This window comes from Mesoplodon densirostris, chromosome 16 (assembly GCF_025265405.1).
Source record: "Mesoplodon densirostris isolate mMesDen1 chromosome 16, mMesDen1 primary haplotype, whole genome shotgun sequence".
NCBI classification, from domain to species: Eukaryota; Metazoa; Chordata; class Mammalia; order Artiodactyla; family Ziphiidae; genus Mesoplodon; species Mesoplodon densirostris.
In genome coordinates this window covers 28,386,330-28,400,479 of record NC_082676.1, presented here as the reverse complement: position 1 = coordinate 28,400,479, position 14,150 = coordinate 28,386,330, and the positions used below count along the sequence as shown (strand labels likewise).

Here is a 14,150-nt window from a genome sequence, read left to right as displayed (position 1 = left end):
CTTCTATGAACGTGGGTGCATAATTATCTCTTTGAGACCCTGCTTTCAGTTCTACTGGGTATATGTCTAGAAGTGGAATTGCTGGATCATATGGTAATTAATTTTCTGAGGAACCACCACACCGTTTTTCATAGTTGCTGTACCATTTTACATTTTCACCAACAGTGTACAAGGGTTCCAATTTCTCCACATCCTTACTAATTGTTATTTTGGTTTTTTGATAGTAGCCATCCTAACATGTGTGAGGTGGTATCACTGAGGGATGGCAAGCAAGACTTTTAATCATAACCTGATCTGTGTTTCAAAAATGCTGGTCCAACTGCTGTGTGGGAAACTGACTGGAGGGTGATGACCAGGAGTGGAAGTTGGGATTTCCTCACATAGAGGATACATGAAAGAAGGATGGAGACAAAGAGGGGTGGCCAGAACGATGTGGGCAGGTTGTCTGAAGTCTGAGAGAAGTGGAGCGGGTTAAAGATGGTTATCGCTGATTAGATGCAATTAAATCCAACAGGGTTTCTAGGCAGTTCTCACGACTGAATTTATAGTGATGCCAAGCTTCCTCCAAAACCCTGAAGAGGTCAATGAGGATGGGGACAAAGTCCCCAAAATGGAATAAAGTGGAAACAAATGCACCCAACTATCTATCAAACAGATAATTTCATTACACTGATGGACCAACAAGCATTAAATCTAAGTACATTTTGAACACAATACTCTGACGCTATATATGCTCAGTGGGACACAGTCAAAGGACAAAAAGAACTGGAAAGAAATTGTATTTGTGACTTTACTTAGTAGATCTGTTCTTGGTCGGCACTGATGTAGCAGTTCAAAAACTATCTGTGTGTATTTTAGAATCAAACAAATGAGTATTCTGAGGCTGTTGGGCATCAGGGTTCTCAACACAGAAGGGAGTTACAAGTACAGAATAAGAGAATACAAATCCTGCAGTGTTAGATTAAAAATAAAAGTATCAGTTTGAAATGTTAAGGAAAAAAAAAAAAAAAAAAAACTCCAGGAAAGTTTCCTAGCGCTGTTCTCTGAAAAAGCCTGAAAGCAATGACATCCTTCATATTAATGAGCACACTCAGGGCCCAGATTTTGGAAACTTATTACCCACCAACAGAAATCATGTTTCCTTAGAAAAATCCCTGGTTTCAAGGCAGGGGCAAGTAAAGTACAAAGTGAGGGCAGAACACCTTATTGTGCCAGGAAGTGTGAAAACGCTCTGACACGGTGACATGCCAAAAAGACAGGTGAGGTAGCTTGAGGGAATTCCTACTGGTCAACTCTGGAACAAGTTGAACATTCAAAGAATGACAGAAATGGAATATAACTTTGAATAAAAAATAACCCAGGAGTCTATTTTGATATTTTAAAAATAAAAATAAGGGGCCTCCCTGGTGGCGCAGTGGTTAAGAGTCCGCCTGCCGATGCAGGGGATACGGGTTCGTGCCCCGGTCTGGGAGGATCCCATATGCCGTGGAGCGGCTGGGCCCGTGAGCCATGGCCGCTGGGCCTGCGCATCCAGAGCCTGTGCTCCGCAACGGGAGAGGCCACAACAGTGAGAGGCCCGCATACCGCAAAAAGAAAAAAAAAAAAAAAAAACAAACAAACAAAAAAATAGATAAAAAAAAATAAAAATAAAAATAGGGACTTCCCTGGTGGTGCAGTGGTTAAGAATCCACCTGGCAACTCAAGTGACGTGGGTTCGAGCTTGGTCTGGGAAGATCCCACATGCCGCGGAGCAACTAAGCCCGTGCGCCGCAACTACAGAAGCCCGCGTGCCTAGAGCCCGTGCTCTGCAACAAGAGAAGCCACTGCAATGAGAAGCCCGTGCACCACAACAAAGAGTAGCCCCTGCTTGCCTCAAGTAGAGAAAGCTCACGTGCAGCAATGAAGACCCAACGCAGCCAAAAATAAATTAAAAAATTTTTTTAATTAAAAATAAGGGTGACGGAGAACAGAAAGCTTTTAATTAAAAAATCTAACTAATAAATGTAGAAAGAATTATAAACATAGAAAATTACTGTTTTATAATCATCACAGTAATAGTTGATTCATGCAAGAATCATCAACAGATGCTAAAATCACTAGGTAAAAGACTGTTGGGAGGCAGAATATTCACAGGCTGCTAATATAATACCACAGATCACTTATTAAACACAAAGGAAAACAGATGCCTTTACTGGAGAGAAAGGTGGCAGATACTGTCATAACCAAATGATCAAACTGAACAAAATCAACAATAAGATAGATGTCACGTGCCTGATGTAAAACACTTAGGAGAACACAGCTTCCCTTACATAGTGTTCTTGTTGAAAATGTTCAACCTGAATCAAAGGATGAGGAAACAATCTGAATGTTCTACACAACAACTGACCTCAAGTCTTCAACTGACCTCAAGTCCTCAAAAATACCAATGCTAAGAACAACAAAAGTCTAGGAAACTGTTCTAGATGAAAGGTAATTGAAAAGACATGAAAATAAATGCAATGTGTGATATTTGGTTGGATAAGAAACAAAATACCTCAAATCTAAAACCAAAAGACTAGCTAAAAAGGACACTGCTGGGATGACTACAGAAATCTGAACATGGACTGTGTATTAAATGACATTAATGCATCAATCCTACATTTCCTGATTGTGGTAACAGGAGGATGTCTGTGTAAGAACAAGGAGATACATGATGTAATATTTAGGGGTTAAGGTTTATAAAGTCTGGAAATAATTCTCAGATGGTTCAAGAACAAAAAAGCATACAGAAAAACTAAGCAAAAGTGGCAAAATGTTAAAAATTGGTGAACCTAGGTGACAGATATATGGGTGTTCATTGTAATATTTTTGCAAACCCTCTTTTCTGTGGGGTTGCAAATTTCAAAATAAAAAGTCAAGACAAGTCAGACTCGAAGAAAATACTTGCAAAACACATATATGATTAATGACTGTTACCCCAAATATACAAAGAACTCCTAAAACTCAACCATAAGAAAACAACTCGATTAAAAAATGGGCCAAAGACCTGGACACCTCACCAAAGAAGATACATAGATGGCAAATAAGCATATGAAAAGATGCTCAACATCATATGTCATCAGGGAACTGCAAATTAAAACAAAAATGAGATACCACTACACACCTATTAGAATGGCCAAAATCTGAAACACTGACAAGGATGTGGAGCAACGGGGAGCTCTCATTCATTGCTGGTGGGAATGCAAAATGGTACAGCCACTTTGGAAGACAGTTTGGCAGTTTCTTACAAAAGTAAACACATGCCAACACCACCAAGAATGGAATCTGGGTGATAATGTGTGCCAGTGTAGGTTCATCAACTATAACAAATGCACTACTCTGGTGCAGGACTGTGAGAGTGAGGGGCAGGGGGGAGGTTCAAGCAAACTCTCTGCACTTACCACTCAATTTTGCTGTGAACCTAAAACTGCTGTAAAAAATGAAGTCTATTTTAAAAATTGGGGGATGGAGTGTACCAGATTAGGTACACTTTTTCCTCCTAGGAACTCACTCCGACTGACTCCACTGGCTAGGCCCCATCTCCACCCTGTAGACTTGTGGACTCTTGATTGCATCATTTTATTTCAAGTGGCATTTCCTACGTGAATCTTCTCTTCAAATAAACAGAGAAGAGAAATGAGAAGTGACTGTGCCCAAGAGAGAAAGATCCTTCTGTTAACCCTCCTCCATTCTCTGACACCTCAAGTCCATTCCTTATATCTGGCCACTGGTTCTCTCTTCTTTTTCCCAGGGAAAGGCCAACCCTTAGAAATACCTGTTGAAGTCAACCAGGTGTTCTGAATCGATATAATCATTCAAGTTCAGGGTCAAGTCTGACACTTGCTGTGAGCCATGTTCCTAGAAAAATGAAAATAGAAAATGAGAGACTGGGGTATTTCTGGTCTAATGAGTAAGTGGTGGGGCAGTGGGGGGAGAGGAACAATTTAATACTCAACCTAAAGTAATACATATGGGCACAAAGAGACATATATAAGGACTGTTTGTAATAGACGAAATACATCTCTCATGCTTGGGGACTTCTCTGATCTAGGAATAATGCCTTTCTGAGGCAGAGCCCAGAAAAACCTACTTCACAGGCTCTTTTGCAGCTTGGACACAGGCATGTAACTGAGGTGCTAAATGGATGCACAACTTCAACTTGGAGGTGAGCACCATGGATAAACAGGCTGAGTAAGGGGGAGACGTCTTGCTATCGAGGGTAGCAGCAGAGGCAGCAGGGGTCACAACATCAGTGGCTCCTGAGAAGGGGCACCTGGGTTGGCAGTCAGCCAGTACCTAATGCCCTGGGGTGGTGGCAGCAGCTAGTGGTTTCCGTGGCATGGTCTGGAGCAATGCCCTGGAAGCCCAGCCTTGGAACTATTTCTCCAGCCCTCCCAACAATTCAGTGAGTTATCCCAGTTCTGTTAATAAACCTGACTGTTTAAACAAACCTGAGGGGATTCTGTTGTTAACTAAGAACGCTGTGTGATACAAAATCTAAATGTTCATCAAAAGGGAGAGGGATAAACAAATTATGGTATTACGGAATACTACATAGTGGCTAAAATGAATAAGGTATAGCTATATGCATTCCCATGTAAAGACCTCCAAAACATACTGAGGGGAAAAAAGTCCAGCACAATACAGACTGCATGATACTTCTGTAAAAATACAGACAACCAGGCCAAAATTTAAAAAAGAGTCACTGCCCTCAGGGTGCTTATAGTCTATATTACATAGACTACAGAATATTCTGCTATAGTGGTAGAATACAAATATTACACCAAAGCATAAATAAGTACACTAATTACAAACTGTGTTAAGTACCAGGCAGGAAAATAAAATGATGAAGCAGAGGCATAATTTAGATTTTTCTGGCAGACGAGAGTAAGTAGTCAGGACTGAACTTTTTGAGTAAGTGAAAAACAAGAGGGAGTCAGTCAGGCTAAAGGAAGGGTGGATGGTGTGTATCTGTGTGAGGCGGCAATGGTACAGAGGAAGAGCTTTCCAGCACAGGAAACAAGAAGTATACAGGCTCCAAGGCAGCAGAAAGCTAAGCTTATCTGAAGAACTAAAAGTAGCCCCCGGGGCTACAATAAGCTTTTTTCTCCCAAGCTGTCCCTGAATGGATTTCCCTTATTTACTTAACTATTCCTCTGTGATGGAAAGTCCCTCCTCTTACAGTAATAGGCAGGGAACATCTCTGAACCCAAAGCATTTCTACATTTAGGATCCTGGCCTCAGAATAAAGTTCTGGAAGTAGGATCACTGAGTAAAGTCCTCACGAACACTGAGGGTTCTTAAATGGGTTTCAAAAAGGCGATCCCAAGGTCTACTCCCGTCAGCAGACCCCTCTGTGTCCTAGGGACGCACCAGCACATTGATGATCATGCTGTTCTCCACAGTGACAGCCTTCACAAGGAGCTTTCTGGACCCATCCTTTGACTCATACCGGAGGACATACAGGTCTTTATTGTTGTTCCATTCCGCTGGCAGCAGTTCTGATTTCTTATCACTGGGACCGGGCTGAAAAGACACCAGAGATGAGAGGTGAAAGATCATGACCTCAGATCTAAAAAGGACCTTACAGATAATCTAATCCCACTCCCTCACTTCACTGATGAAGACACGGAGGTCAGGAGAAGTAAAATGTCCAAGGTCCTACAGCAAGTTAGAGGTCTGGGGTCTCTGGACTCCTGCTCTAGTGATCCTCCCCCATATCTGACTGCCTTTGTGACACAGCACTGGAACCTGTCAAGAATCTGTAGCCTTGGTTTAACAATCTCTTCTCTATCCCCCTGTCAAGAATAAGGCCAGGGCCTCCCTGGTGGCGCAGTGGTTGAGAGTCCGCCTGCCGATGCAGGGGATACGGGTTCGTGCCCCGGTCTGGGAGGATCCCATATGCCGCGGAGCGGCTGGGCCCGTGAGCCATGGCCGCTGGGCCTGCGCGTCCGGAGCCTGTGCTCCGCAACGGGAGAGGCCACAACAGTGAGAGGCCCACATAACGCAAAAAGGAAAAAAAAAAAAAAAAAAAAAAAAAAAGAATAAGGCCAGTCACCTAAAGGCATACTGTGAAATTCTAAGACAGTGTTTCTCGAAGTTTGGAATTCAGGCCATCTGCAAAGGGATCACAAAAGTGTTGACTAAAACTGCAGATTCTAATGTACACCTCTCCAGACTACTGCAGTGTCTTAACAAATATTAGGAACAGCTTTCATACAACAAAATACAGCAGACGTACAAGACAAAAAAAGAATTATAAAATGGACACCTATGTATCTACAGCCAGCTTAAGAAACAGAACGTGGCCAATCCTGCTCAAGCCTTGAGTAGCATATCCCCAATGAATCTCCCTCCTCCTTCCTCATGGGTAATCACTAAGCTGTTTTTAAAATTTCTTTACTTTTCCTTATAGTTGTGTTACTATACACAAATCCTAAAAATATATTGTTTCAAATGTTTTTGAATTTTATATAAACAGCATCACTTTTTTCATCTGCCATTTTCAATCAATATTGTTTTGAGATTCATCCATGTCAATGCACTTAACTATAGCTGACTCACTGTACAGCGCTCCATTCTTGCTATATAGTTCACAACCATATAGCCCATCATTGCATGAATATGCTGCAAGTTACAAACTCACTTGTTGATGGATATTTGGAGTGCTTCCAGTTTATTTGTTTTGCTATTATAAACAACGCTATGAACATTCTTGTACACATCTCCTAGTACACATATGGATGAACTCCTATAGAGTATCTCTAGGGGAAGAACTTTTAATTTATAAGATAAAGTCAAATTGTTTTCAAAAGAAGTATGACTTACACTCCCATGAGCAATGTATGTATGAGAGCTCTTGTTCCACGTGGTCAGCAACATTGCTATTGTCCAATTTAAAATTTTTTGCCAACCTAATGGGTATAAAAATGCATCACTGTGAGTTGTGATGGCCTCATTTCTTAAAAAAAAAAAATCCTAGGACTTTCTTTTTACATACTAACGTTTGAGAAATAGTTCTCAAACTACCTCTATAGTAAAAACTAATACAGTGATTTCCAGGTGGGGAAAGATTTCTTAAATGAGTCCACAAAAGAAAAAAAGTGCTGTCTTTGACACAGCTCATAATTTAAAGCTCCAGATCAACAACAGATACTACAAAGTTAACAGGCAGTCACGGGCTAGGATGAGCTATGTGCTGTGGCTGTAAAAGAAAAGAATAACTAGTACAAAAAGGGAATGCCTGGAAAACGAACAATAAAAATTGGGAACTCACTTGAAAAAGGTATGAACAAGCAAAAGATAAGAGCAGCTAACAGTGCATAAAGGATCATTCAACCTTACTAGCACTCAGACACACGTAGGCTAAAATATGAGATACCAGGATCCACCCATCAGACTGCTGTTATCTGTTTTTCTATTTTTTGCCAGTGTTTGTGTGGGTGTGGGGAGAATGGCAACCTCCAGGTGCTGCTGGTGGCCGTTCACACTCTAACAACCCTTTTGGAGAGCAATCTGGTAATATTCAGTGCAATGACGTAAGCCGACACCCCGTGACCCAAAACCTTCACTCCTGGAAGAAATTCTGTGCACAGAGGCACAGGGAATATGACAAGGAATCTTCATCACAACGCTGTTGGAGGAACCGAATGGGAGTTAAAATGCAAAATATGTTCACAGTGGAATACTGTATAGCAGTTAGAAGGAACAAACTAGATCTAATTGCAGTATTACAGATAAAAGTAAACAATGTGACAAAGAAAAGTTTTTTAAAAATGAGATTTACAGCCAGGTACCACTTATGTAAAAAATTTTAAAACACACAAAAAATCTATATATTGTTTTCATAGAAGCATAGTTCTACAGCTAAACATGCAGCAAGTGGACTGGTAAGATCTGTATTCATGAGACTACGGTGGGAGGGAGTGAGACCAAAGATGAGAAACAACAAGACAAAGATCCAGCAACACAGACCTCAGACCTCACCAAGGACAACGGAAGGCCAAGAATGGAGATCGTGGGCCTCTCCGCCTTGGTCACCTCTGGGGCTCAGGAACCAAGCTGCAAAGTGGTCCCAAATAAAATTCAAGACATTGCAACTGGCATGGTTTCAAACCTGGCTAAATGACAAGGAAACTCACAGGCCTGAAGCAGAGAAATGAGAGTGACAGAAAACAAAAGTGAAACTCATCAGCCCACTCTGCTAAGAGAAACTCCCCTCACCCTCAACTGGGTAAACTTCCTATAACATGTTTAGTGTCCTGGATTTAAGGTTTACTTTGGAAGCCAAGAATTTGATGACATGTCTTGTCTTTGTTCTATCAAGGGCCTTTGAATTTATATTTATACCCTCCATGTACAGCATTCAACCCACCAGAATTTCTTATTATTTATTCTAAATAATTCAGCCTGCTCACTCTCCCATAACCTCAGGCTTCCAGAGCAAGAGAGAATCCTAGGGCCTAGTGAGGCTGATACCTCTCACTGCAGTGGAACCAATGTTCCCCAGCTCAAGGGCTGCCCTGATATGGGAAAACAGGTGGGACTGAAAGAGACTGGCCTTGGTGATATCAAGCCAAACATGGCAATCAACTGCCCTCTACAGCGGGACATCAAATATCAGACCTCCCAAAGAGCTACGATTGGAAAGCAGCCAAAGTACATGGTTGTGTAGTTTAACTCGTCCGGATGAAAAAAAATCTAAGGGGGGCTGAAAACTGCCCAAGGTCATGGTAAGTCAAGTGCAGAGCTGGGTTCGGCATTCAGAGCTCCTGATTGCCCACGCTATGGCTGGAGATTTTCCCAGCCAGGTCTCCCAGATGGGCCACCCAAAAGTAAAGATAGTTGTCCCCTTAGGCAAAATCCTGAGGCTGGAAGTATTCTTTAATGGCCATGAGTTCATTCCAGTGTCTCTGGGCTAAAATGCACCCAAAGAAGATCATGTGGGGCATTTTCTCTCTTTTGTCATAATCTTTAGATTCCTACAACAGAAAACAATATTCTCAAAATTAAGTCTATGGCCGTCTCTATTCCCTTGCTACTTAAACCACCTGACACAGTTGTAAAGCTCTTATGAGGAGCGGTGCTGACTTCAAGAAAGAAATACAAATTCAAATATTGAATTTTTTATTGAAGTTGTATTGCTCTTCTAATCAAGTTTTATGTACACAATTCCCCTGTACTAGAGGACACAAAACCAAAGAGAAAAGCAGACAATTTAGCTTTCTATTTAACTGTCAACATATTAAATGATCAAGTACACAATTTCAGGACCTTCCTCTCTCTCTTATCACCCCCAGAAGGGTGGGAAGCAGAAGGTGGCTGGAGAGGCAACATAAACATCCTCTGAACTTGGCAAATACTACTGGTCTCAGCTGAGACTGTTGGCCCCACGCTGGAAAACTAAAACCTCTCTTAAATAAACTAATAGGAAAGATGCGCCTCCAAAAGGTTTCTACTCTGAATGAAAGTAAACTCAGCAGAAGTGAGAGGAGGACAAGTGCAACCTGAATTCCAGTGGCACTTAAGGGGCAAAGAGAAGCAAAACCACACCATGTTCTAGTGTGCAGAACAAATGCCCACCCCCCCCCATGGGGGAACATGCTTGATTTAGCACTGGGGTGGACAGATGGACAGTGGGCAATGCCTTCTAAACCCCCATCTGCACTCCCCCAGGCCTCCCCTAAGATGTCTGGAGCCAGCATCTTTTTCTGGCTTGCATGAACTCGACATGTGGCATCATAAACAGAGTGGAATTAGATGGACCTTTGGGATTCAGCTAAGTATCTCTTATTTATTTTTTTAGACCAGTATTGAAATGAGATTGTGTTCTTTCTGAAAATTTGGAAGCCTGGAGTACATGGCAAGGGGATGGTGCCAGTTAGGAGGAGGCAATGACCTACATGAACTGATGTCCCTAAGCTGTCAAAGTGACTCAGACAGAGTTGCTGACAGGATTTGTGAGGGGACGAGTGGTGGGAGCAGATCTGCAGCGTTGATACGTGTGTGTGGAAGGGGAAGAAGAGAAGGGAGTCACACAGGCTCTCTGTAACAAGTTCCTGATCCTGGGGGGAGAGGTTCTAACAGTGTGTCAGGGCAGCAGTAGCTAGCTGAGAGTAAAATACAGAGAGTGAGGTATATGAGGAGGGGAGAAAGCAGGGCAAACCTGTTAGATCTGAAGGACAGGGCAAGGGGCAGGGAGGGGTGGGGGGCAGCGCTGAGAGTCGATAGGGGAGCCCCAAGGTCAGGAACAAGTCTTACCCCCTCTCCAATTCCACTGTCCCCTGCACCATCCTACACATCAGCTTTCCGGGAGAATGTCCCAGGAAAAGGTGAAATGAAATGCCTGGGGCAAGTGAAAGAGCTGTTAAAGATTAGAAAGCTGGAATGAGGCAAGCCAGGAGACGTAAGGTTTCTTTTGGGGTGATTACATACTGAAAGTGGAAACCTGACATTCATGATTCTGGGCCCTGCCTCTACCTGATCCCAAGGTCTGAAATGTTGAAAGGCAAGGTAAGTGGAAGGAAGCAAAAGGTGAACAGAAAGGCCAGGAACAAAGGCATCTGGGAGGGGGAATGGTGTGTGTGTGTGTGTGTGTGTGTGTGTGTGTGTGTGTGTCAGAGAAGCTGGTCCTTCTTTTCCCGTGAGCCTGGAGGTGGTGGTGGAATTGTTTATCTGGGGTCCCAATGAGACACTTGAGGTCTGGGGGGGCGGGGGGAAAGAGCCAGAAATCCATGACAGTTCTTGTGTTTCTTATTCCTGTTGGTGAGGGTAAAGCATGAGGGGGTGTGATAGTCTTGGTCACGAGTTCTAAGGGACAGAGAAATGGCGCAGTGGGGGTGGGGGGGCGAACCTGGCTCTAGGAGCCCAGGATGTGTAAACTGTGTCTGAGGAGGGATCCCTAAAGCTCTGTGTCAGAAGAGGAAAGATTAAGACGCTGGATGTATATCTGAGAAACTAAAAAAGGATTAGGGAATTTGAGAACTAAAGCAGTTAGAAATGAGAGTGAGGTTAAAATCTCACCGTAAGATGAAAGGAGTGAAGCGCCCTGCTCCCCAGAGCCGGTCTAGGTTCTGAGAGTGAGAAGAGAGTGACAGTGAGGCGCAGGCAGCGAGTCCTGAGCGTGTGTATGGGAGGATATTTTCTCGGATGGAGCAGAAGGGAAATGAAGGGGCAGTAAGGGGCCCAGGCCCAGTTCTCACAGGAAGCTGGTGTGTACAATGATGTACAGGGGGAGAGTCAGAGGGAAGGGGCAGGGAAGACGGGAGAATGCTACGGCAAAGAATTAGTGAGGCCGGCTGGGCCCGCCAGTCCTGGGGCTCTCTGGGGATGACCACAGGGCCCCCTGCTGTAAGAGGCAGAGCCTGAGGATGGGACAGCTGTTGGGGAGGAAACTTACTTGGCCCTACACCCAGGGTGCATGTCTGTACGTGTGTGGGAGGTGGTTGTTCCCCCGGAGCCGGAGTGAAGACCGTAACGGTGAGTGGGCTGCACCAGGTCCTTCAGTAAAGCGTGAAGGGTGTCTGAGCTCTAGGGGCCCTTGACTGGAGCTGAGTCGGCCCAACCTCCCCACATACCTGTGCCTGGATCCAGATATCTGGTGTGCACTCAACTACAGTATGAGGAGGGTAGTACTGGGTACAGCCGCACCCCACCCAGCAGCGTGGGAAGGAGCTTGGCGGAGCACGGGTAGGTGAGGAGTACTCAGGAGAGTAACCCCTGTCTCGCTGCCAGACCCGCACAATCCCGGCCTCGGAGACTGCCAGCCTGTGCTGCAGCGAGTTTCTGTCCTTGGGTTTTCAAATCGTGTTGTGCCAGCTAGGCTAGGACAAGAGAGCACCTCCCCGACCCGCAGACTAAAGGTACCAATGGTGTCCTGACTCCTAGGACCCAGACCTGGGAGGAGGGACGATCAGGCACTTTGGACCGAGCCTCCGGTCCTCTGGGTTTGGGCAGAAGACACCTTACCCCCTCCACACTGGCCCCGGGCCGGCTCCGTGGCGTACCTGGTCGCCGGCACCCAAGCCGTAGTAGCCATGCGTGACCACCTCCCAGTGCAGGAAGCAGACGAGCGCGTCCTGCGCGCAGGTGATGGACGGCGCCGCCGACGCGAATAGTACCTCCAAGCCCGCCATGAGAGAGCCCCCGGCTTCTGCGGGCGGAGGAAGGAAGGGAGAAAGTGCGGTGAGCCGATTCGGCCCTCACACTTCTGCTGACTCCGCTCCGCTACTCCGCTAGTTCTCGCCGAGTCTCCACCTGCGCGGCCAAAATGGAGACGCTCGGCGTTGGGGTGTGACCGCCGGAAGTAACTTCCCGCTCCGGCGCTGCTGCGCCAGCGCGCCCGGCTGGAAACAGAAGGGAGACGCTAAAAGGTTCCGACATGCAGCGCGTTGTCGGGACAGGACCCCTGGGGACAAGGTCCTTCAAAGCTGGAATCTCCGTCTTCCCCGCAGCGGGCAGGTACGCTACACGTAGGTTGTGGCATCGTTTGAAGAGAGGTTACCTTGTTCTGAGCCACAGACCTCCCATCTGCAGAATAGGGTGGACGTATGCTGGTGGGAGAAGAGGTAATGAAATAGGGCTATAATATATTCAGAATAATAATTGACACATGCGGTGCTTGCTCCATGGAACATTATTCTAAATGCTTTACTTGTATTCATTTATTTAATCCTCACCACCCAACCCCATAAAGTTGGTATTTGATAGCTCCATTTTACTGATGGGTAAACAGACACACAGAGGGGTAAATCTCACAAAGATGAGTGAGTAGCAGAGATGGTACAGCAATCTAGCAGTCTGGCTCCTTGGATAACATTTATTAAATGTTTACTGTGTGCTAGGTCCTGTGTCAAAACATTCACATCACTCTATCAAAAACTCTATGAGGTATGTTCCATTATCATTCCCATTTTGCAGATTTGTCACCAGCTTGGAGAATGGAAGCCGCTTCCCCCAAGAAGACGCAGCTGCTGACTGGAGAGCTGGCGCTCCTGATCCACTACCAAATGTCAGTCATTTATTTGTCTGTCTCCTTCATGATTTTTACCACTTACTGTTTTTACTCAAATAAATTTAGTTTTTCCATCCCAGTCAGCACCCTGCAAGCCATCATCATCTCTCCCTTGGATGTCTGCACCAGGCTCTAAACTGCCATACTCCATCTCTGTCTCCCTAAAGTCTGTTCTACACTCTGCAACTAGAGATGCTGTTAGAACATGCCAGATCACATCCCTTCTCTACTCAAAACCCTCCCAGGTCTTCCATCACACTCAAAAGAAAAGTAAGTCCTTCTCATGGTCTGCAGGAACCTTCCTGTGGTCTGTGCTCCCCACCCCAATGTCTCTCTCTAACATTACCTCCTCCAATTTCCCTGCACTCTTGACTGCAATAACCTTGACTCCCCTCTTCTTTCCCACCCACATCGGATCCAACAGCAAAGCTAGTCAACTTAACCCTCAAAATATATTCTTAATTGGACCACTTCCACCCACCTCCACTGCCTCCACCCTGGTCTGAGCCTCTGGCATCTCATACTTGGACTATTGCAGAAGCTTCCTAACCAGTCTCCCTCTTTCACATGTTCTATTCTCTAGGCCTTTGCATATACTCCCTCTGCCTGGATTGCTCTTTCCCCAAACATCTGCATGGTTTGCTCTTTCATTTTAAATGACTCCTTCCCTCACCTCCTATCAGTCTCAGCAGAGGGCTTCCCTGACATCCCATCCAAAATAACCTTCTATTCTTAACCCCTTACCTTGCTTTCTTTCCTGCAAAGCATTACTCATAAGCTGACACTATATTAGATATTTATTTGCTTAATTATTTAATGACTGTCTTCCCACTAAACTGTGACAAGGGAGAAGGGACCATGTCTGTCTTGTGCACAGGTATATACCTGAATGCCTTCCTGGCTCAATATATACTTATTGAATGAATGAATGCTGAATGAATGAATTAATGGCCTGGGCTCAGGCCAATTGGGCCAGTCTCACCGCTTTGCAGTCCACCACTCACTTTGTTAGCTGGCCCTGTACTTTTCCAAATTTTGTGTTCTTGGGGTTCCCCTGGGATGCCCAGATTCTTGAACCCCATCTGCAGAGATTCTGGCTGAGCATTTCTGAGGTGGAGTG

At 44.8% G+C, this 14,150-nt stretch overlaps 1 protein-coding gene and 1 long non-coding RNA gene across 3 annotated transcripts in view; one reads left to right on the top strand and one right to left on the bottom strand.

The window, feature by feature from the left end:
• The window catches only part of PSMF1 (proteasome inhibitor subunit 1), a 46,774-nt gene extending 34,467 nt beyond the window's left edge, over window positions 1-12,307 (bottom strand). Inside the window, exons 1-3 of one of the 2 annotated variants that reach the window (XM_060078526.1) lie at window positions 12,024-12,307; window positions 5,392-5,544; window positions 3,794-3,876 (exon numbers count right to left, since the gene is read on the bottom strand). In XM_060078526.1, the coding sequence (XP_059934509.1) occupies window positions 3,794-3,876; window positions 5,392-5,544; window positions 12,024-12,152 (365 nt within the window). In that variant the 5' untranslated portion in view covers window positions 12,153-12,307. The remainder of the gene's footprint in view (window positions 1-3,793; window positions 3,877-5,391; window positions 5,545-12,023) is intronic. The other variant, XM_060078527.1, reaches the window with a different exon arrangement.
• Window positions 12,308-12,404: 97 nt separating this feature from the next.
• Window positions 12,405-13,192, top strand: LOC132503616 (uncharacterized). Its single transcript, XR_009534629.1, has 3 exons — window positions 12,405-12,477; window positions 12,937-13,027; window positions 13,111-13,192. It is a non-coding gene; the product is annotated as an uncharacterized LOC132503616 (long non-coding RNA).
• The last annotated feature ends 958 nt before the right edge of the window (window positions 13,193-14,150 follow it).